General features: G+C 35.1%; 1 protein-coding gene, 1 non-coding gene and 1 pseudogene across 5 annotated transcripts; 1 reads left to right on the forward strand and 2 right to left on the reverse strand.

Moving 5' to 3' along the window:
- Positions 1 to 5798: 5798 nt before the first annotated feature.
- Positions 5799 to 5905, reverse strand: LOC130959631 (small nucleolar RNA R71). Its single transcript, XR_009078703.1, has one exon. It is a non-coding gene; the product is annotated as a small nucleolar RNA R71 (small nucleolar RNA).
- A 4007-nt stretch (positions 5906 to 9912) lies between these two features.
- On the reverse strand, positions 9913 to 11181 carry LOC130957541 (pentatricopeptide repeat-containing protein At1g11900-like; annotated as a pseudogene).
- A 7659-nt stretch (positions 11182 to 18840) lies between these two features.
- On the forward strand, positions 18841 to 23373 carry LOC130954285 (uncharacterized). 4 transcript variants are annotated; one of them, XM_057881020.1, is made up of 11 exons: positions 18841 to 18932; positions 19021 to 19113; positions 19222 to 19286; positions 20771 to 20825; positions 21365 to 21451; positions 21754 to 21838; positions 21967 to 22055; positions 22228 to 22420; positions 22488 to 22572; positions 22806 to 22905; positions 23011 to 23373. In XM_057881020.1, the coding sequence occupies exons 1-11, from the start codon at positions 18882 to 18884 to the stop codon at positions 23053 to 23055; spliced, it is 948 nt and encodes a 315-aa protein (XP_057737003.1). In that variant the 5' UTR covers positions 18841 to 18881; the 3' UTR covers positions 23056 to 23373. The 4 variants fall into 4 exon arrangements, with proteins under 4 accessions (XP_057737003.1, XP_057737004.1, XP_057737001.1 ...); XM_057881021.1 differs by having other exon boundaries at positions 21967 to 22032; positions 22232 to 22420; XM_057881018.1 differs by having other exon boundaries at positions 21937 to 22055; positions 23011 to 23372.
- The last annotated feature ends 149 nt before the right edge of the window (positions 23374 to 23522 follow it).

Genomic DNA, 23522 nt, shown 5'->3' on the forward strand with positions numbered 1-23522 from the left:
CTGGGCTTTCCAGCAATATATGATAGTCCATACTTTGCCCAAGATTTGATGGCCCAAATCGGCGTTCAAAGTCACCCTCAGGAATTCCAGCGTTAAACGCCGGAACTGGCACCAAAATGGGAGTTAAACGCCCAAACTGGCATAAAAGCTGGCGTTTAACTCCAAGAAGAGTCTCTACACGAAAATGCTTCATTGCTCAGCCCAAGCACACACCAAGTGGGCCCGGAAGTGGATTTTTATGTCATTTACTCATCTCTGTACACCTGAGGCTACTAGTTTTCTATAAGTAGGACCTTTTACTATTGTATTTGACATCTGGGTAGCTATCTTCGTGTTTTATGCTATCTTAGATCATTGGGAGGCTGGCCATTCGGCCATGCCTAGACCTTATGCTTATGTATTTTCAACGGTGGAGTTTCTACACACCATAGATTAAGGTGTGGAGCTCTGCTGTACCTTGAGTATTAATGCAATTACTATTGTTCTTCCATTCAATTCCGCTTGTTCTTGTTCTAAGATATCACTTGTTCTTCAACTTGATGAATGTGATGATCCGTGACACTCATCATCATTCTCACTTATGAACAAGGTGACTGACAACCACTTTTGTTCTACAAGCAACCAAGGCTCTAGTGAATATCTCTTGGATTCCTGATTGCACGATGCATGGTTGATCGCCTGACAACCGAGTGCTCGCCTGACAAACGAGCCAACCATTCTGTGAGATCAGAGTCTTCGTGGTATAGGCGAGAACTGATGGCAGCATTCAAGAGAATCCGGAAGGTCTAAACCTTGTCTGTGGTATTCTGAGTAGGATTCAATGATTGAATGATTGTGACGTGCTTCAAACTCCTAGCAGGCGGGGCGTTAGTGACAGACGCAAAAGAATCAATGGATTCTATTCCGGCCTGACCGAGAACCGATAGCTGAATTCCGCGTGCTGTGACAGAGCATTTGCAAACGTTTTCACTGAGAGGATGGGAGGTAGCCATTGACAACGGTGAAACCCTACACAAGCTTGCCATGGAAAGGAGTAAGAAGGATTGGATGAAGACAGTAGGAAAGCAGAGAGACGGAAGAGAAGGCATCTTCATACGCTTATCTGAAGTTCCTACCAATGAATTACATAAGTACCTCTATCTTTATCTTTATGCTTTATTCGTATACCACTATACCCATTTGAGTCTGCCTGACTGAGATTTACAAGGTGACCATAGCTTGCTTCATACCAACAATCTCCGTGGGATCGACCCTTACTCGCGTAAGGTATTACTTGGACGACCCAATGCACTTGCTGGTTAGTTGTGCAAAGTTGTGTAGTGATCACAATTTCGCGCACCAGCTGCGCATAAAGTTTAATAAATTTTTATTTAATTTTATTTTATTTATAATTAGAAAAAGATATTATTTTAGTTTTAGAAAATATATTTTATATTAATTAGGATTAGATATAAAAGGGAAAAGAATCAGCCCTTCGGGCTCTTCTCTTCTCTTCTACCTCATTCTGCAATTTACAGTTTTTACGAATCCTAGTTTTCTCTCTAAACAATGAGCAACTAATCCTCCACTGTTAAGGTTAGGAGCTCTGTCTATTGTATGGATTGATACTATTTTTTTTATTTTAATTCATGTACTGATTTATAATTCAAGAATTATTTTTGTTCTTTATCTCATGAATTTGGGTGGAACGGAAGTATGACCTTTGTTCTAATTGAGTTCTTGTATAACTTGGAAAAGCTCTTTACTTGAACAACAACTTGAAAACATATTCTCCTAAATTTATAATTATCTGGACTTAACGGGATACGTGACATATAATCCTCTTATATTTGGGTAATTAGGATTTCTGTAACATTTAAACTAGAATTGAACTTCACCCTCTAATTGGAATTAAGTGACAAAGGAATTGGCGGTTGATGAATTTTAGAGGAGACTAAAAAGGTCTAAGGAATTAGGGTTTAGTCACATACAGTTTGCCATGACTTAAATCTTGCATGATTAAAATAGTTAGTAAGAAAAGTCAATCCGAAAAATAGATAACTCTGAAGCCTTAACTGTTTCTCCATATATTATTCACAACTTGTTTACTGCTTGCTTTCTGATATTCTGAATTTATTGTTCATGCTTTTGAACCTTCAAACACCATTTCGTGCTTGTCTAACTAAGTAAATCACTTGATCATTGTTGCTTAATCCATCAATCCTCGTGGGATTGACCCTCACTCACCTGAGGTATTACTTAATAAGACTTGGTGCACTTGTCGGTTAGTTTGTGGAGGAGCACAGCCAGAGGAATGAGATGGCCACCAGCATAACTGAGGTGGTTGAGTTCCTTTCATTCTATTTCCCCTTCCGTTCTTATTTTATTGTCTTCTGTTTTCTGTTGTTTTGATTACCTGCATGATCTTTAGTACTTTTAGTTCTTAGATTTAGTTTCATTCTGTTATTTGCTTTTAGTAAAAAAAATAATTATCTCATGTACCACTCACTGAGCCTGAATCTAAAAAGAAAAGAAAAGAAGTGATATATTACATGAGAAATTGAGTTTATATTTAAGAGTAGTCTTATTTACTTAAATGTGGTGGTGTTATCTGTGATTTTGAATGCATGATATGAACAGTACATATTTAAATTTGAATCAAAGGATGTTGATGTATGAGGAACAAAAATTTAGAGAACTATTATGAATTCTCTTAATTAAACAAAAACTTAATCCTTGAAGCAAAAGAAATAGCAAAAAGAAAAGTAAAGTCCAAGGCTCTGAGCATCAATGGCTAGGAAGGTCAAATATGATTAAAAGCTCAAAGAGTTATTTTCCTAGCCATATGCTTGTGGTGTAATTGTGTCAAGTAATCCTTGAGACAGAGCACTAAGAGTCGAGATCAAGTGCATTTAACAGAGTATGCCAAAGGCTTTGGGAACCACTGTCTGGGAGTAATTGAAAGAAAAATCAGAACTTAAAGAGATTTCTCCAATTAAGTGCTTGTGGTATTTTTGTGTCAAGTGAAGCTTAAGATAAAACATTTAAAGTCACAGCTAGGCTCAAAGTGCAAAGCACCAAGGAAAAGAGAATAAAAGGAAATTTGTTGTGTTCAAGGATTAATCCGAACTAAACAGATTAGAGAATTCATAATATTATCCGGATTCCAATTCCAAATGACAGTGACATTCCTCTGTTTCAAAAGAGAGTGAGATGCCAAAACCGTTCAGAATTACAATAGATAATCCCCACTTTAAGAAGAGACATGAGCATAACTGAACTCTGGCTTCTCATACAAATTCACATCTTGATCATGTACTAATTTTGGTTGCTTGAGGACAAGCAACAATCCAAGTTTGGTATTGTGATGCGTGAGCATCTTCTCTGTCTTTTCTGAGTAAATTTGCACTTGAATTGCTAAGTTTAATCAAGATTTAATATATTTTAGCCACTATGAATGTTACTTTGAGTTGTGTGCAATTTCTGTTTATTTCAGGTAATATTCAGATGGATTTGATGGAGTTTTGTAGCAGAAAAGGAAGAAAGCAAATGATGCTGTCAACCGCGACCTCCTTGGACTCAAATAAGAATAACTTGAGCTACAGAGATCCCATTAACGTTATTTTAGCGGTATTCGAAAGCTAACTTTCAGAACTTTTCAACGATATATAATAGTATACCCTTTTCTTCCATTCAATTTGGCCTCCTCCACGCTGAACTTGGGAATTTTCAAGTTCGGTGTGGAGTACAACGCACAGAGGAAGAATCACGTATCATCCCACGCTGAACTTGGAATTTTCCAAGTTCAGCGTGGATTCAAAGCACCAAAGGACGCATATTGCTCTCATCCATGCTGAACTTGAGAATTCTCAAGTTCGGTGTGAACCTTAATACCCCAAGTGGTCCCCAGGCACTCACACAAGGCTGCGCATGAAGTTTAATAAATTTTGATTTTATTTTATTTTATTTATAATTAGGAAAAGATATTATTTTAGTTTTAGAAAATATATTTTACATTAATTAAGATTAGATATAAAAGGGAAAAGAATCAGCCCTTCGGGCTCTTTTCTTCTTTTCTACCTCATTCAGCAATTTACAATTTTTACGAATCCTAGTTTTCTTTCTGAACCATGAGCAACTAAACCTCCACTGTTAAGGTTAAGAGCTCTGTCTATTGTATGGATTGATACTATTATTTTTCTATTTTATTCATGTATTGATTTATAATTCAAGAATTGTCTGGACTTAACGGGATACGTGACATATAATCCTCTTATATTTGGGTAATTAAGATTTCTGTGACTTTTAAACTAGAATTGAACTTCACCCTCTAATTGGAATTAAGTGACCAAGGAATTCGCAGTTGATGAATTTTAGAGGAAACTAAAAAGGTCTAAGGAATTATGGTTTAGTCATATATGGTTTGCCAGGAATTAAATCTTGCATGATTAAATAAATTAATAAAAAAAGTCAATCTGGAAAATAGATAACTCTGAAATCTTAACTGTTTTCTCCATATTTTATTCCCAACTTATTTATTGCCTGTCTTCTGATATTTTGAGTTTCCGTTTAATGCTTTTTGAACTCTCAAACACCATTTTTTGTTTGTCTAACTAAGTAAATCACTTAACCATTGTTGCTTAGTCCATCAATCCTCGTGGGATCGACCCTCATTCACTTGAGGTACTACTTGGTATGACCCGGTGCACTTGCCGATTAGTTTGTGGTTGTAAATTTCGCACCAAATTTTTGGCGCCGTTGCCGGGGATTGATTGTGATTGACAACTACTCGTTGTTTGATTTCTTAGATTAGATAATTTTTCTTTTAATTAGTTTTATTTTATTATTATTAATTTTTATTTCTCTATTTGTTTATTTTTTATTCCCGTAAATTTTTTTCTTTTCTTCTTTCTTTCGTTCTTTCGTTCGTGCTCCCCCCTCCTGTTTCGTTTCATTTTTTCTTTTATTATTTGGTTCTCGTAAAAAAATAAAAATAAAAAATAAAAAATAAAATAAAATAAAAAAATAATCTAATACTAATATTTTTCTTAATTTCTGAAATTAAGTTTGGTGTTCCCTAGTTAGTCTTATTTTAATTTTTCTTATTTAATTTGCCTAATAATTTCAAAAAGAAAATTTAGTCTTAATTTTAATAGCAATTTTCGAATTTCAGCGTTTGTTTTATTCAATATTTTTATCTCTTTACACAGGTTACCTCACTGGAAATTCTCTGTACTCTGACGTAGAGAGTTCCATCTTTTCTTGTCTTCTGTTTGTTTATGCGTAGGAACAGAGACAAGAAAACTCTCTTAGACTTTGATCCTGAACCTGAAAGGACTTTCAGGCGGTGTTTGCAACAAACAAGACTTTACAAGGCTGCAGAATCCACTATGGATCATAATAATGCTGCTAATGTCAATGTGGAAAATCTAGTTGGGAATGAGCAACCTAGAAGAGTGCTTGGCTCATACACTGCTCCTACTGCAGATCTTTATGGAAAAAGCATTGTGGTGCCTCCTATAGCTGCAAACAACTTTGAACTGAAGTCACAGCTAGTCACTTTGGTACAACAAAACTGTCAATATCATGGACTACCTTAGGAAGATCCCAATCAGTTTATCTCTAATTTTCTGCAGATTTGTGATATTGTGAAAACTAATGGGATGAATCCTGAGGTGTATAAACTCATGCTCTTCCCATTTGCCTTGAAGGACAGAGCAAAGCTGTGGCTAGATTCTCAACCCAAGGAGAGTTTGGATACTTGGAATAAGGTTGTCACTGGGTTTCTTACTAAATTTTTCCCACCAAAGAAGCTGACTAAGCTTAGGGTGGAGGTTCAGACTTTCAGACAGAAGGATGGTGAGACTCTCTATGAAGCTTGGGAGAGGTACAAGTTACTAACTAGGCAATGCCCTCTAGACATGTTCTCTAAATGGACTTATTTGGATATCTTTTATGAAGGCTTGGGTGAATTGTCCAAGATGTGCTTAGATAATTCTACAGGTAGTTCATTGCACATGAAGAAGACACTAGAGGAGACTACTGAGCATATTGAGTTGGTTGCTAGCAACCAATATCTGTACTCATCTAATAGGAATTCTGTGAACTTTGAGACCTCTCAGAAGAAAGGTGTTATGGAAGTAGAAGCTCTTAATACTATCCTTGCTCAAAATAAAATTTTGAGTCAGCAGATGAATTTAATTACTCAATAGTTTAGTGGAATGCAAGTTTCACCTGTCAACACCCAGAATACACCTCAAGAGGTCCCTTACGACATGACAGATAATTTTATACAAAATGAAAATTATGATTAGGCTCAATCTTCTTCTGAACAGGTAAATTACATGGGGAGTGGTCCTAGAAACCCTAATAATATCCATACTCTAAGATATACAATCAGGGGTGGAGAAATCACCCAAATTTTGGGTGGAGGGACCAACCTCATAGATCTCAGAATTTCAACAATGATTCTCAGGGCAGTTTCCAATAGAACAATCATAATAACCGCCAATTTCAGTCTAATCAACAACAACCACCTCAGCAGGCAAATTCTCAACCCCAACAAGATTCTAATTGGGAGATAATAAAAAGTTTTATACAAGAAACCAGAGTTTCTATTAGAAACTTGAAGGTGCAAATGGGCCAATTAAGCAAGCAAATACCTGAGAGGTCCTCAAATACATTTCCTGGTGATACAGTGGTGAATCCAAGAGAGGAATGCAAGGCTATCACTTTGATAAGTGGACAAGTAGCAAGTATGGAAGCACAAGTTAATGAGGAGCTAGTTGAAAAAGAAGCTCCAGAGGAGAAGAAGGAAGAAGTAAAGCACGCCCCTCCAAAGCGTGCGGACAACCCATTCCCAAACTCTCTTGACACTTATCCTATATTGCCAAAGGCTCCTGAGTACAAGTCTAAAATGTCATATCCTCAGAGACTTCAAAAGGAGACCAAGGACAAGCAGTTTTCAAAGTTCTTGGAAGTCTTCAGAAATTTGCAAATCAATATTCCTTTTGCTGAGGTTTTAGAGCAAATGCCTCTCTATATCAAATTCATGAAGGAGTTGTTGTCAAAGAAGAAGCCTTTAAAGGGAGATGAGACAGTGGTCCTGACTAAAGAATGCAGTGCCATAATTCAGAATAACTTGTAAAGGAATATTTCAGATCCAGGGAGCTTTCAAATTCCATGCACCATTAGGAGCACAACCTTTGAGAAAGCGTTATGTGATCTGGGAGCAAGCATCAACTTAATGCCCATGTCTGTGATGAAGAAGTTACAAATCCAAGAGGCACAACCCACAAGGATAGCATTACAAATGGCAGACAAATCTATAAAGCTTGCATATGGATTAGTGGAGAATATCTTGTTCAAAGTGGGTAGGTTCTTCCTCCTAGCAGATTTTGTGATTCTGGATACAGGGGAGGATGAGAATGCCTCTATAATTCTAGGAAGACCATTCCTAGCCACTGGAAGAGCTCTAATTGATGTAAAAGTAGGTGAACTAGTGCTTAGAGTACATAATGAGCAACTAGTCTTTCATGTCTTTAAAGATATACATTCAGCAGGTGAAGAAGAGAGGTGCATGCAGACTGAGCTTATTAATCCAAACCTTCAAGAATCCCCTGATGATACACAGCAGAATCTGCAGCTCAAACCTCCTTTGGTGACAATCAATAAAATTCCTCCTGACATCAAACCTAAGTTTGGTGTCGGGAATGCATCATCCACCAAGGAGGAGGTTCTCAAAAAGAAGAAAGTATCCAGGGGATGGAAAAACAAAACGATTCCCACTGAAGACTTCTCCCCAGGAATGAAGGTGGTGTTGACTACCAATCCAGTGTGGATTTATACAGTAAACAGAATCCTCTCTCAGGAGCATATTGAGCTACTTTATGGAGACACATGAAAGAAGTTCAAAGTAAGGGGTGAAGAGCTGAGCCCCTATAATCCTCCTCCTTAGAGGAGCTGACCGTCAAGCTAGTGACGGTAAAGTAGCACTTGTCGGAAGACAACCCGATAATTTTGTATCCTTAGTTATTTTTCGTAGTAGTGATTTTCTTATTTATTTTATTTTTATTGAGTTTTTACTGTTTTTCTTTCGTTTTACGTGTATTTTGATTATGCAGCTATTTTAGAATAGGAACCGAACACTTCGAACAAATTTTTGCTCACTCTAAAAAAGGTTAATTCTACTAGGTCCATGCTGAACTTAGAAATAGAATTTGCGTACAAAAGTGGAATTGGTCACTGTATATGGTCCACGCTGAACTTGGAAAATCCTAAGTTCAGCGTGGAGAACGACCTAAAAAATGCAAACTTCAGAAGAATTGGCGCTGAACTTGCCTATCTCCAAATTCAGCGTGAGAGAATTGAAAAAAAAAAACATGCAAGTTGGTCTCCACAACACCCTTCTTCATCCCTTTATTCCTTTTTCCCTTATTCCCGTGATCACCCTACCTACCCCCTCATTCATTCCTTATTTAAACCAACACCTCTCCCCGACCCTCTCCTATTAATTAACCACACCCCCTTCTATATATATATATATATACACACACACACGCCCACCCTCCCCTATTAATTAACCACACCCTATATATATATTACACGCCCCCCCGCCCCCCATTATATAACATATATATTTATACTTATATTACTACCCCGTCTTTTATATATATATATATACCCCTCCCATACCATACATTTTTATACTTATATAATCCGCCCCTCCCCCCAATATATACATATAAATAACTACAAAAAAAAAACAAAAAAAAATACAAAATATATATATATATTTTAATTATTCTACCCTCTCTTGTTCTTTTATCGTTTTATTTTTCTTTTACAATAATATTTATTTTTACTCCTCCATAAGTCTTTTTATGTCTCTCCTGTTCTTAGATTTTCTTTGCTTAAGGACAAGCAAACTTTTAAGTTTGGTATTATTGCTTGTTTGTTGCTTTTCTGTTTATTTTAATGGCACCAAAGGGAGACAAATCATCTTCACGGAAAAGCACATCTTGAAGAATGAAACGGCCACTAGAATAACTGAGGTGGTTGAGTTCCTTTTATTCTATATTTCCTCCCGTTTTTATTATATTATATTTTTGTTTTCTACTGTTTTACTTGATTTCTGCATGATCCTTTGTTATTTCGATTCCTAGGTTCCAGTTTATTTTGCTATTTTTTATTCTGTTATTTGCTTTTAATGCTGGAAACTGTCTCATGTATTACCCACTAAGCTTGAAATAAAAAAAAAGATGTAGTGCATGAGAAATTGAGTTTAATTTTAAGAATAGTCTCATTTATCCAAATGTGGTGGTATTTTCTGTGACTCTGAATGCATGACATGAACAGTGCATATTTAAATTTGAATCAAAGAATGTTGATGTACAAGGAACAGGAATTTAGAGAACTATTATGAATTCTCTGCAATAAGTGAAAGTTTAATTCTTGAAGCAGAAGAAACAACAAAAGAAAAATAAAGACAAGGTCCAAGGCTCTGAACATCAATGACTAGGGAGGTCAGACATGATTAAAAGCTCAAAGAGTTATTTCCCTAGTCATATGCTTGTGGTGTGATTGTGTCAAGTAATCCTTGAGACAAAACACTAAAAGTCGAGATCAAATGCATTTAACAAAGTATGCTAAAAGCAATACACAATACACAAAGAATAATTTTTAGTGTTTCTGTTATATTGTCTCTATCTTAGTGTTTGTTCTGTCTCTATAAACAAACGCACCCTATGTGCCTCAACAAATTAGCTGATCATTCCAATAAGTAAAGAACAAAATGAATTGATCAATATTCAATGTTATACTTTTCCTTTGCACATATCTAACAATTCAACCTCATAGACATGCACGAGGGTCAACTTCCTACGGCAATGCTATTACAACTAAGAAATGACAGAGAACAGCATACCAACATAACTAACGAACTTCGGGACCCTCGGTCATCCTGTTTCTTCGTCTTCTTTTATGCTTGAACTCTTGGGACCAGCTAGACGAGTAGAAGATGAATTCATCTCCTCTAGAAGCTCTTTTGCCAACTCAACCTTTCCTCATTTGTTTAAATTATTGATTAGCGATCGATAGATGTATATTGAAAGGAGGATCCCCTTCAGTTTCATCTCCCTGAAGCATTTCAAAGATTCCTCAACATTTCCTGATCTGCCGAAACTCTCAATTAATGCAGTATATGTAAGCAAATCCGGTTCGATGCCATTCTCACTCATTTCCTTAAAATACACAATGCACATGTCTGTTCTTCCAGCCTTCCGCAAGCCATTCAATACAGTATTATAAGAAACAGTATCCGGGACAAAACCAGCTTCCTTCATGGTTGCAAACACAACAAGCATTTCATCCACACGACCTGTACGGCCCAATATATCTAGAACAATATTATATGTGACCAAGTCAAGACTATAGTTACGACTCTTAAGATAATCAAATATCACAAAGGCCTTAACCTTTTGTCCACTTTTGGCAAGGGCATAAATGATCTTGTTTACAAATGATGTACTCGAACAAGTTATTTCTGATACTTCTTCAATGAATCTAAGTAGCTCAATACAACCATTGGCTTTTGTGAAAGCCTGGGCAAAACTAAGACATGAAGCTGCACTTGGGGATTTACAGGATAGCAATAATTTCTTGAAGGCTTGACACGAAAGGTCTATGTCATTCTTCTGACTTGCCTCTGCTAACAAGACAATATACACATTAGGGGGAATAGAAATGTTCCTGTCTTGTAAAGCTTGCAGCATTTGACTCACAGCGGAAAGATTTTTAATCTTGCACATCTTATCAATATATGCAGCATAACCTTTGACACTTGATGCTGCCGCATTTTCAATTGTGGCATGAAATTTCTTCAAGACTTTCTCCGCTGCTATCTCTTTGTGGAGATGCCGCTGTTGAAAAAAACTAAAAATTCCAATGAATTAACTTTTGCTGATTAAAATCAGACAAATTCAAAAGAGATTGATTGAGAATTGAGATATATAACTACATTGTGGAAGGTGGAGGGTGAGGGTGGAGTGAAAACGAGACACAGAAAGAACAAGTTGTTGCTGCTGTAGAGAATAACAAAGGAACCTTGAAGTTGTTATATTTGAAGCAATCGATAACATCATCAATTAGCAAAGATTCAAACATGTAGAGTGTAATTTTTGGTACAAGTATGAGAACAACCATTTGGGGGTTCCCACGCTATATGTGCTCTGCTACCATACTGAGGTTTTTGCCTTCTCCCTTCTCCCTTCTCACTTCACATTCCCATACCCTCGCACTCAAAATTAATATGTTTTACCTTTTTTGTTAAATCCTTACTTATTTAGAATAAGAGTAAGGTGACAAATTACTTTTAAAAGATTTATATTTTAGATAAATTAATTTTTAAAAATAAAATATTAATAAAGCTTTTAGAATAAAAAATATAAACATATTATTTTTAAATTAATTTTTATGATTAGAATAAAAAATTTTAATTTAAATTAATTTATTTATATTTATTATTGTAGAAAGTTTTATTAACTTTTTTTCAAAAAGTTAACTTGTAAAAAATATAAATTTTTAAGAATTTATTTGTTACTTGACTTATTGAATAATTTTAGTTATTCTTACAAATTCATACATTATTCATGATTTTTTTTTTGGGCTAGATGATACATTGATGATACGTCATTATTGAATAATTTTAGTTATTCTTACAAATTCATACATTATTCATGATTTTTTTTTGGCTAGATGATACATTGATACATCATTTGGGATAACTTTTATTTACTTATGGAGATAAACTTGTCAAAAGGTCATTTTCATTGTTCAAGTATAATAAATCACCAAATCAAATTCAATTCTATAATAAGTTGATTTGTCTAAATATTGTAATTTTTTAAAAATGAATAGAAAATATTTTTCAAAACAAATAAAAAAAATTATTGTTTAAATTAGATTTATTTTTTGAGAGAGGACCAAAATCGGATGGGTCAAATCCAATATCAATAATATTATATATTAAATAGAGTAATTTACGTTAATAAAATAAATAAAAATTAAAATTATTTAGATATTCTAAATAGAAATAATTACACGATTGTCCTAAACAGATCTAAATAAATTAAATTAGACAGATTCGATTTATACAAATATACATAAATCGAATTAACTCAATTTAATTTATTTGTAAATTATCCTATTATATATTTTAGCTTTGTAAATATTCTATTAATTAATGAAATATTTAAATTTTAATATAAATTAAATACTATATAAAAATATAATTAAACTTAGGATTTTTTAATATATGTTCCTAAGAGATTTGTTAAAAATAATATTAAATAAAATTTTGATAAAAAATATACGGTAAATTTTTTTTATAATTTTTATACATTCAATATCTTAAAAAACTTTAAAAATGTGTTATAGTCATAAAATAATTTAATTATTTTATTTATCAATATATGTAATTTATAGTTTATTTATCAATTTACATCACATGACATATCTCGTTTACATTATAAACGAGATATATTCAATATCAATTCATTTACAATGTAAATAAGATAAGTCTAATAAGATATATTCAATATCAATTCATTCACTTCTATAAGGAAGTCGTTTAAAGTGTGAAGAATGTCATTTTCATTCTCTCTTACACTTTCTTTCTCTCTTTTTTGGACATTTTTCTTGTTATTCTTGAGGTACTTGGACATGATGACGCACGTAGATGCACGAGATAACGACATGAACTACCTGAACACGATGTAACATATTATTGGAGCGATCGACTTTTAAGTTAGTATTCTTATTTTTTTTCTTTTAAATAAATAAGCATATAGCTATAGTTTGGGTACTTTTATAAATTTAGTATTGTTATATATGACTATAAATCTATAATAAATGTTGTTTTAGTAACATAAAATAGGTTAGTTATCAGATTAGCCTTTATTAGGTAGTGAAATATATTGTTAGTATCTGCTGAATATTAGTTACAATGTTATTAAATAAAATTTTTAAATATTTGATTTAGAAATTAATTTTCCTAGATAGATTTATTAATTAATTTAATTTAATTTTAAAGAATAATAAATTATGAAATGTGAAATAAAATACATTTTTATTTTTCTATTTTAAATTTTATATTTTTTAATTTTAATTTTGAATATACTAGATAATTTGTTTTGATGAATATTTGTTGTAATGTTCTTAAATAGATTTTTTAAATGTTTGATTTACAAATTTAATTTTGAATAGTTATTATGGATTTAGTTAATTTAATTTTAAATATAATTAAATTATGAAATGTGAAATAATTATTTATTATAATTTTATCTCTTTGTTTCGAATTTTATATTTTTTAATTTCGATTTCAAATATGTCATGTATTAAAAGATTTTTATTAAAATATTTTATATTGAAGTAAATATTAAATTGGTATTTGAAAGATTTTGGCTTTCACAAAATAGTACCTGACTTTTATTATTGACAAAATAGTTCTTGAAAGATTTTAAAATTTGACAAAATCACCTAACCGTGAAATGATGATGTCACAATGAACGAAAAATGCTAATGTGGTTGTCAGAAGAGAGCTTCGATGATGACAGAGAGCTCCAACGACGTTTCCAGCGATCTCCTTCTTCTTCTTCTTCGTGTTCACTGCTTCTTCTTCTTCAACACGGCGCTGCATCCGCTTCCACCATGGCAGCTGAAGAAGAAGACCGCCATGGCACGTTGTTGCACCTCGCCGCGTTCTTTGTATTCACTGCTTTTTCTTCTTCAACACGCCTCTGCGTCCCCTTCCACCATGGCAGTACCTCACCACATTCTCGGGTTCACCGCTTCTTCTTCTTCAACATGTCGTTGTGTCCTTCCATGTCTCCTTCCGCCATGGCAAAGAAGAAGAAGAAGAAGAAGAAGAAGAAGAAGAAAAAAATGTTTCCTCTGCCATGGCAGTACCCCGCCGCTCTGTCCCTTTCCACCATGGCAAAGAAGAAGAAGAAGAAGCGTCCCCTCCGCCATGGTAGCACCTCGCCATTACATCTCCTTCCGCTATGGCAAAGAACACCAAAAACCGTCATCAGAACTCTTTGCCATCATCAGAGCTCTCTTCTGATGGCCACATCAGCATTTTTTGTTCACTGTGAAGTCATCCTTTTACAGTTGGGTGATTTTGTCAAATTTTAAAATCTTGCAGGGGCTATTTTGTTAATAATAAAAGTCAGGTATTATGTTGTCAGTGCCAGAATTTTTCGGGTACCGATTTGGTATTTACCTCTTTTATATTTTAACAGAGGCCTCACTTACTACTCTCTGGGTGAGTTAGCCACATTGTCGTACCATCGGACGCCATTCTCCCTTACTTGTGGGAGGCTGGGTTTGGTGAACAGTGCAACTCAGGAACTTTGTGTTCGACAACACCCTAATTACTATATTCGTAGAGCATTGGCGTCTAGAGACCCACATTTTCCACCTGTCTTGGAGGTGAGTGCACTATCATCTTGCAGGATGTTGCGTATCACCTTGGGTTACACACCGACGAAGAGCCAGTGGGTGGGTGCTTACGTAACTTCTAGACATGGTACTAGCACCTAACGTGGGATTGGATAGAGGAGCTCGACATACTCAAAAGTAGGGACGCAGCGAAAGGAGTCGTTTTCCATTAAGCTGACATAGCTTAAAGACAGAGTACATCATATCCCTTTTGGTACATCATATCAAGAGGTGTTACATCCTGTTGCTAATCGGGAGTTACCTGATAACAAATAAGTCAAACAACCAGGTCCATATCAGGTGTCTTCTATTGTTGGCCGACTTCGAGAGGAGTCGCAGTATGTATTGGGGATCCACTGTGCTTGCATGGGCGTACCACTCATTATGCTCTATAGCACATCAATCCACCATTGATAGTGCTGGATGCATGCCACTACTGGTGTTATGGATATATCATCGATTTTAAGAGTGGTGCCCATCTGAGAGGTAGATTCCAAGGTTTCCAACGACCGTGAGATATATCATTTTATATATGATTTTTCTCTTGTCATTCATAGTAATTTATTTTTATTTTGGGTGAATATCCATCTCAATCCTTGATAAGTTCTTCGAAGGACTACGTGTCTCCCAAGAAAAAAAATATCCATTTCGGTCATTGATAATTAACTTTATAAGACTAGTTAGTCCTTCTATCAATGATCTTTCTTCAGAACATGCTTATGTGACACGTTAACTACTAATATATCCTCTATTTAATTTTTATAAGTAAAAATCATTTAAAAATCACTAATATTTCTTAATTTTACACAGTAAATTTAGTCAATGTATTTGAAAAAAGTAACAAAACTAACAATTACCCCGAAAAGATAACGAGACTCCCAACAAAAAAGAATTTGCTAATCTTAGTTGGCTTTTAATGGATAAATCAACAATTTAATATGTTATGTAGACTTATTCCGTTAATATAAAGAAAAAAATTGACAGTAGGGCTAATCAGTCTCACAGAAATAAAGTTCAAGGGCCAAAAAAGATATTTTTTATTGAGAGTCTTGTTGTCTTTCAAGATAACTATCAGGAACCGTTTGATTTTTTTTCTCTTTTATTTTGCATCAAGTGATGCATTGCTTGTTATTATTGCATATGTCCACAGGTTGATAGGTATGGCTGACACAGCCAATAGATAAGACCCTACAACTACAATAATGAAATACATGACACAACTATGTATCCTTTGTGGGCTTATTGGGGCACCCTTTTCGAGTATGGCCTGTTTGTTTGCATAGTCCACATCTTTTCTCTACACGTTCGACCTCATCTATCTCATTATGAAATCTTGTAGAAATTGGTCTCCCAGTTGCTTTCTTATGCATGGCGGGATTAGGACGCAAACATGTCCCATACCACTCCGGCCATAGCTTCTCATTTTGTATCGGCGGGAACTCTACATCATATACCTTGAACACTACCTCTTTTATATACACTGGATGAACATATCTCTCCCACTCGATACTTGCAGTGGCACAAGCAGTAAGCGCATGACGACACAGAAAATGAAGTGATTGGAAAGGACCACAGCCACTGTGCCCACACTCAAACACTGAGTTCCTCCTATTGCGATGTGTTACCCACATCTTTGGGATTTTTTCCCTATTTTTCTCAATACCAGCTAGCAGCCACTGAGAAAACTGATTACCGGCGGTCAATTAAGCCTGTGCCTCCCTATCCTTCATGACAAACAAATGTTGTAGCCTTTCATAGGTACATCTAACAATGGATGAAATCGGTAAATACCGCGTACCCTTCAAAGCTGCATTCATGCACTCGGAAAGCTTTCTTGTATGCTTGACCGCAAGGAGAGAAGCGAGCCACCGCGAAGCACAGACTGGCGACAAACAACACAGGAGTTGGCAGATGTAGTGGACCCTGCAAGGAGATGCACGACCACACGGTGTTAGCGACAGCGACTCTGTGAGAGTGGAAAGGTTGAGACGCCGTTTTGGTTCATTTTAAAGTGAGAAAATGTGAGAATGCGTTGGGGAAGGAGATTAAGGTTAGGATGGATGGATTGTTCAGATAGAATTTGATTAATTAATTAAAAATTCTACCTATATATGTACATTAATAAGATTATCATAACAGCAAAACACAACGGCCACTTTAGCATTATTTTCATTAGAATTGCACTCTGATGAATTTATGGATATGATTGTCAAATTTTAAAATCATTCAAAGACTATTTTGTCAATAACAAAAATTAATTTGACCAGAATTAGAATATGTGGAGCACCGATGTGATATTTTCCTTTTTATATGTATTTACAATAGACCATAATTTTAACCTCTATGTTGCTAAGGTTACCATATCAGACCAGCGGTCGAATCGGTTCAACCGAACCGACAGAGAAAAGGTCCGGTCTAATGTGTAAAACCGCACATCTAAAACCGTTCGAGAACCGTTGAACCGGCCGGTACTGGTCGGTCGGACTGAACCTGAAGCCGGCCGGTTTACAAAAACGACGTCGTTTCCTTGCTTGAAAGGGAAAAGATTGCACGCGTTATCCACTTATCCCCCTTCTCCAACTCCTTCCTTCGGCAAATGCCCTAGCCTCCACCATAGAAAGCAAACCCTAGCAGCCTCCACCAATCGTTGTCGCCGTCTGTCGGAGTGAGAGACTGCTGCCGCCGTCCGACGCACTCAAGAACTACCGTCTTCGTGGTCTCGGGCCTCTCTCCGGATCCTCCGCGTCGTGTGCTCGCATCTCGCCTCTCTCCTCTGTGCTCGGCTGCTCGCGCCTCCCTCCGCCAGTGAGTGCTCGAGCTGTGCGCGTTGGTTGCTGCACGTTGTACGTGGTTGTCTCTGCTCGATTCTGCCTCCGAGTGTCACTCGAGTCTCGTCTCGGTCACTGGCATCTCGTGGTTCGTCTGTCTCGTCGCCGGCGGCAGAAGCAACTCGTGGGGTTGTCTCTTGCTTCGTCGCCTTCTGTGGGTGGTTGCCGACTCGCCGTCAACCGTTGGTGAGTCCCTGAACCATCGCTTCCCTGTTCTCTCTTTTCCAAATTTCCCTTCTCCCTGTATTTGTGCATGTTGCTGAATTGCTAATCAATAAATTTGCCTTGTTGCTGATCTAAATGTTGCTGTAAATCGGGACTTTACTAAGATTTGTTAAATATGTTGCTGTAACTTGAATTTGTTGCTTCCCAATAACAGAATCATAACAGAATGCTCAGTCAGTGCTTGGTTGATTGGCTTTGCTCACTGATTGTATTTGATGATAGATTTTAAATTGATAACTTTTAAATTTTAAATTTGCACTGCCCATGTTACTGATTCACTGTTCCTAAAGTGTTTTTTTTTTTGTTGTTAATAATTGTGGTGAGCTTTGTTAAAATTGGGTTGAAAAATGTTAATCTTTCTTCATTTTTCATTGTTCTTAACTTCTGTTCTTATTAAAAAATTGCAATTGGTGATCTTTTGATTTATTATATGCTTCATGTTTTTAATTTCACTCTGCTTCTAGGCTTTGAAATCAGTTTATGATAACTGTGATGCAATTATTTAGTTGGATAACTGATGTAATTATTGAGTTCAAGAGATTGAGTTTTTCTGTTCTCATTATTAGTAAGACATGGATAGTTTAGAATTTTCTATTTCTTTCCCTTACTTCTGAAGTCCGTTATTTCAAAAGGTTCAGTGTTGGCTTCAACTTTCAAATGGGAATTGGGAGCTGGTGAAGATAATAACATCTTCTGGAACTGAGTCTGATCTAGAATTATGCTAGTACACAGTGATGTTTGTTCCATTTGGCTGGACTCAGTGAGACAACTGGGAAATGTTCTTTTTTGGTCTGATTAACTACAATACTTAACCTTGTTAATCATATCTTGTACAATTCAGACAAAAGCAGGGCCTATTTTGGTTGCCATAAATAAATTCCTTCAAGAAAGTTTCTCTGTATGGTAATGATTGTATTGAAGCCTACAAGCATAAAAGAATTAAAAGGGCCTGTTTTGTTTTACTTTTTGACTCAATTACTTTAAGGAAATATTGTCTATCTTTAACTTGTGCACTGCAATTCAATCCAGTTATTTTTAATGGAAGTATAATGATGTTAATTTTGCATATTTTGATGATTAATTAATTACATTTAGTTGGTGATAGACTGATAGTTTGTGTAGGGTTTTAAATTTGAAAGATATTTTATGATGTTTATTTATAATTTATTTATTATTTTATCATGGAATGGTTTTTCCGGTTGAACCACGATTAGCCCGGTTGGACCAGTAAACCAGTGAACCAGTGACTAGAACGGTTTGATAACCGGTCCGGTTTTCAGAACCTTGCTCATAACTCATGTGAGCCACAGAGCCAGTGACCAGTGCTTGTTTGTTTTTTAGTTAGTTGCGATGTCTATCGACCTCAAACTCTCGCGCTTCAATCGTATTTATCGCCCTTCGGTAACACTCTCTCTCTCTCTCTCTCTCTCTCTCTCTCTCTCTCTCTCAAATGTTCTTAATCGATTATTGATTGGGAATTTGACTTCAGGAAGCACTGGAAGGCAAAATCATCATCAAAACGCAGTCTTCAATTTCCCACTATGGAATTCGCCTTACTCTCAAAGGATCCGTCAACATGCAGGTTCACCCTTCTCTTTCGTTACACCAAAAAGACGCAAACCTTATAGTTAGTATTTTATTGAAGCTTTAATTCATGGTTTTGTTGGCCTTATTGTTGTGTATGGTGAAGGTTCGTGGAGGATCAGCTGGGGTTGTTGAGTCACTCTATGGAGTTATTAAGCCAATCCCTATTTTGTAAGTTTGTTTCTTGTTCTCTTACTGTGTAATTTGACAAGCAGAGTGTGAATTTTATTGATGTTGATTTTCTTTTCCTTTCAAAATATGGCAAATAGTGTTATTGATTTCTTGCTTCCTTGTCTAAACAAAATAACAAATTGTAAATGATTTCTACCTTATTCATTTTTGCATATATGATCTTTCTCGATGAGCCAACCGTAATGCATAACCTTGTAATTATAGATTTGCAGATCAGTATGCTTATTTGGGATTTGATTCAGTTTCTATGTGACTGTGATTAACTTATCGGTCTTTGATTAGGTAAATCTTCATGAGAGATGATACTTTATATATATATATATATAAAACAAGAAGATAGTAATGATAAGAGGAATTCGTGAGAGTACATTGTATCATCTATTGTTTTCTGTTTGATGGTGAAAGTGGGTGGCATTTCTGTTGGTCCCAGATTTATTTGGGGCTAACATTAGTCCTCTAAGTTTGCTTTTAATTTTAGCTGTTAGGTTGTTTACTTTTAGATCCAGCAGTGTGTAACTCAACTTGTATTTATGCTTTTAAAATTGGCAAATTATCCCTGTAATTTGTTAATTTTGCGAGTAAACACCCAATTTGGTCCGTGTATATCTTCCTAGAGGAAAATGCAACGCATGGCAAAAAAAAAAAGGATAATTTGGCCCTTGATCCTGTTTGTCGTGAGACAACATAGCCCTTTTTGTGAAATCCACCGTGAACTGATAACAAAACTTTCCTAGCTGGCTTGTTATTGTGATGAAATGACCATTTAAGTGCCGTGCTAGAGGAGAATTAGGATTGGTCGGGACCAATTTGTCCCTCATGACCCCACTACCACCACCCTCCACCTCCACCTAAACCCCTCGCCCTCACCACGGCAGAACCCCACCGCCTCTGCCTCCGATGTGTCTTAAACTGTCATCGCTGCCTCTGCTGAAATTTGTGATCTCCAAAATTCTGATAGACTTAATGTTTGATTTGATTTTCAAATTATTATTAAACTTAAATGGCACAATAAAACATTGAGTTTATAATTGTAAATAACAACATCATTGGGATATATTGTAATTGAAAAGAGTTACATTCAATATTGCAATAATGAGTTAATGTGTTTTTTTTTTTTTTTTTTTTGCAAATAAAAAAGTTTAAATGCTTTAGATAAAAACTAGGAAATGAATATTGCCACTCCAATTTTGATAATCCCACTTCTTTTTTCCACAAATTCATAAAAATATACAATGCAAAAGAATCATGTGTGGAGTGGTATTATCAAAAATGGAAGTGGCATTATCATTTCCCTAAAAACTAGTTGGGATCAACATAAACGCCATCGTGAAGTTGGTTGATAACAATTATGCTTTGCATGATCACTTTCATTCAAGCTGATACTTTGCTAATAGCACTCATAAGGAATATCTGGTGTTACAGAGAGGAAAATATGAAACTTGTTATGACTAACTTGTAAACAGGAATAGGACCATTGAGGTTAAACCTTCTGGAAAGATTGCTTCGGGCACAACAGAGGTAATATATCATTAGTGAATGAATAGAAGTTTCTATTTATTACAGTTTTGTCCAAAGAGGTGGGCCTGGTGCATGAGGTTCTTGTTTTGGGGATAGAGGAATTTAACTTGATAAAAAGATAAGCATAACCATATGTGATTCTGCAGAGGTTTTCTCATAATTATGGTGAAGTTCAGTTAAATATCTGATTTCTAGACTTGCAACCATCTGGAAGATTAAGCTTTTAAGAAGCTGTTTTGTTATATGATTTTACCCCTTAATGAGTGTCTTGTCTCATCTGGATTTACTTTCTCATTTTTGCCAAAAATATGATACTGTCCTACGAAACAAATCTGATCTCACTGTTCGAATAACATAGTTGGATTTGTTCTTGCAGTTCCTGTCTTAAGTTGGCTTTTCTGAACAAAATAATATTTGAAATACTATAATGTTCTTTTGAGTGAAAATTTAGTACCATATTTGACAGGTTTTCCTATTAATTTGATTTAACCTAGTTCACTGTGTTCATATTCATTTAAAGGTTTGCAATCTTGTGGCAGATACCATTTTCGGTGACCCTTAGACAGCAAGGTGAAAATTTGGAAAAGTTTTATGAGACTTTCCATGGGGCAAATATAAGTATCCAGGTAATGTAATGGAAGATGCTTTCTTAGCCAACTGATCTACATGATTAAATTTTCACCACCATTCCTACTATTGATTATTATCTCTCTTTTTGACATTTGGTAAAGAAGTTGGCTTTGATCTTAATCAAGGTTGAATATTTTTACACTAATAAGGTTTGGTGATGCCATATGGTTCACTGATGGTGTAAATTCTTAGAATTGAAAATTGATCAAAATTAACTCATTTTACTCGTGTAAGTCTCTGTTTTGTTTATTTAACTTATCAACTAATTTCGACAGTTGGTGATTGATAGCCTTTATAGTATTTGGTGAATGTAGATGTGACGCGCGGATACTTACATAAATCTTTATCAACAACAATGGAGTTCATTGTTGAAAGTGATAAAGGTATAAGTTCGTTGCAATCAAATGTTCTGTTTTTATACATTTATTCACGTAATCATGATTAAACTACTAGTATTTCTTTTGTTTGTGGATTTTTTTAGCTGATCTTCTACAACGGCCAATTCCTCCAGAAATGGTCATCTTCTACATAACCCAGGACACTCAACGACACTCTCTGCTTCCTGAATTAAAATCTGGTGTGTTGTTCTTTTATTTAAGGGTATATTTTCTACTCAGGCTTCGTTAAAACCATTTATCTTATTGCTTTCACATTTCTCATTTACTGTAGCAGATATTAACTTGCTTGTGTTTGTTGGTAATGAACTTGAATAATAGTATTTGCAAACATTTTAATGGAAAAAATCATGAGGTTAATGCTGATGTATTGTTAGATAGGTGGATTTCGGGTGATGGGGAAGATCTCTTCTCAGTGTTCTTTGGCTGGTCCTATTAGTGGTGAGTTAACTGTAGAAACATCTGCAGTTCCGATTCACTCAATTGACATTCAGTTGTTTCGTGTTGAGTCCATTCTTCTTGGGGAGAAAATTGCAACTGAAACATCTTTGATACAAACGACCCAGGCAAGTGATACAAATTTAAAAGCATTTGAAATTAAAACAATGTTTTAACTCCCTTTCCGTTTATCAGATAGCAGATGGAGATGTATGCCATAATTTGACTATACCTATCTATGTAATACTTCCGCGGCTTCTGACGTGTCCAACAACTTTTGCTGGGTAAGTGTCTTGTTCTTGATAATTTCCATTCAGTGTATTGCACAATAGTAATTGTTGCAACTTTTTCCATGTGATGTTCTCAAGGATACTCGGTAAACTATATTTCCATTTCATAAATAACCTTATAATAAATTGTTTCATATTTGCTTGCGAAAATTCTTGGATCCTACACTCCAAATCTTGATGGCTCGATGTCTATTGTTTTATTTTACTCTTTCTCTATTTCCATGCAGTCCCTTCTCAATTGAGTTCAAAGTTGCCATTGTCATAAGTTTTCAGTCAGAGCTATCTCAACTGCATAAGAAGACTGACTCCGGAACTCCAAAACTTTGGGTAAATTCAGTTCCATTTTCTCCAAATGGCAGTTCATTTATCATTTATTGTTCTTCACTTTATTAAGGATCCTTTTGTTTTCCAATTTCCTTTATGAAATTTCAGCTAGCAATGGAAACATTGCCGCTCGAGTTGGTTCGGACAAAGTAAGGTTGTGTTTAAGAATGCACCAAGCTATAGCAGGCAGGAAGTGGATATATTGTTTGATATAACATTTGAGTTGGTTTCAAGTGAATTGCCTTTCCATTTCATGTAATGTAACTTCCCAAGATTTGGAACAGTGATACTTGAAAAGTCTCATGTAGACTTTACAAGTGTTGATTACAACCATATAAACTAGATTAAGACTCACGGGATATGCGGAGAGCTAAATTAATTATATCATATAGTATAAATTTAAAATGCTATATATATTGCTTAGGGATATATTAAATAATATGTAAATTAATATTAAACTTAGAAATTAATTTGTAAAAAATATTGTACAATACATTTATATAATTTGATAATTTATATATGATTTAATAATGCTATTATTATTCAACAAAAAGATATAAAAAAATATACCGTTTTGAAATAGATAATAATTGTGTTTAACTGATATTTTGTAATTTAAT

The sequence above is a fragment of the Arachis stenosperma genome, chromosome 10, assembly GCF_014773155.1.
Source record: "Arachis stenosperma cultivar V10309 chromosome 10, arast.V10309.gnm1.PFL2, whole genome shotgun sequence".
In the NCBI taxonomy this organism is placed as follows: Eukaryota; Viridiplantae; Streptophyta; class Magnoliopsida; order Fabales; family Fabaceae; genus Arachis; species Arachis stenosperma.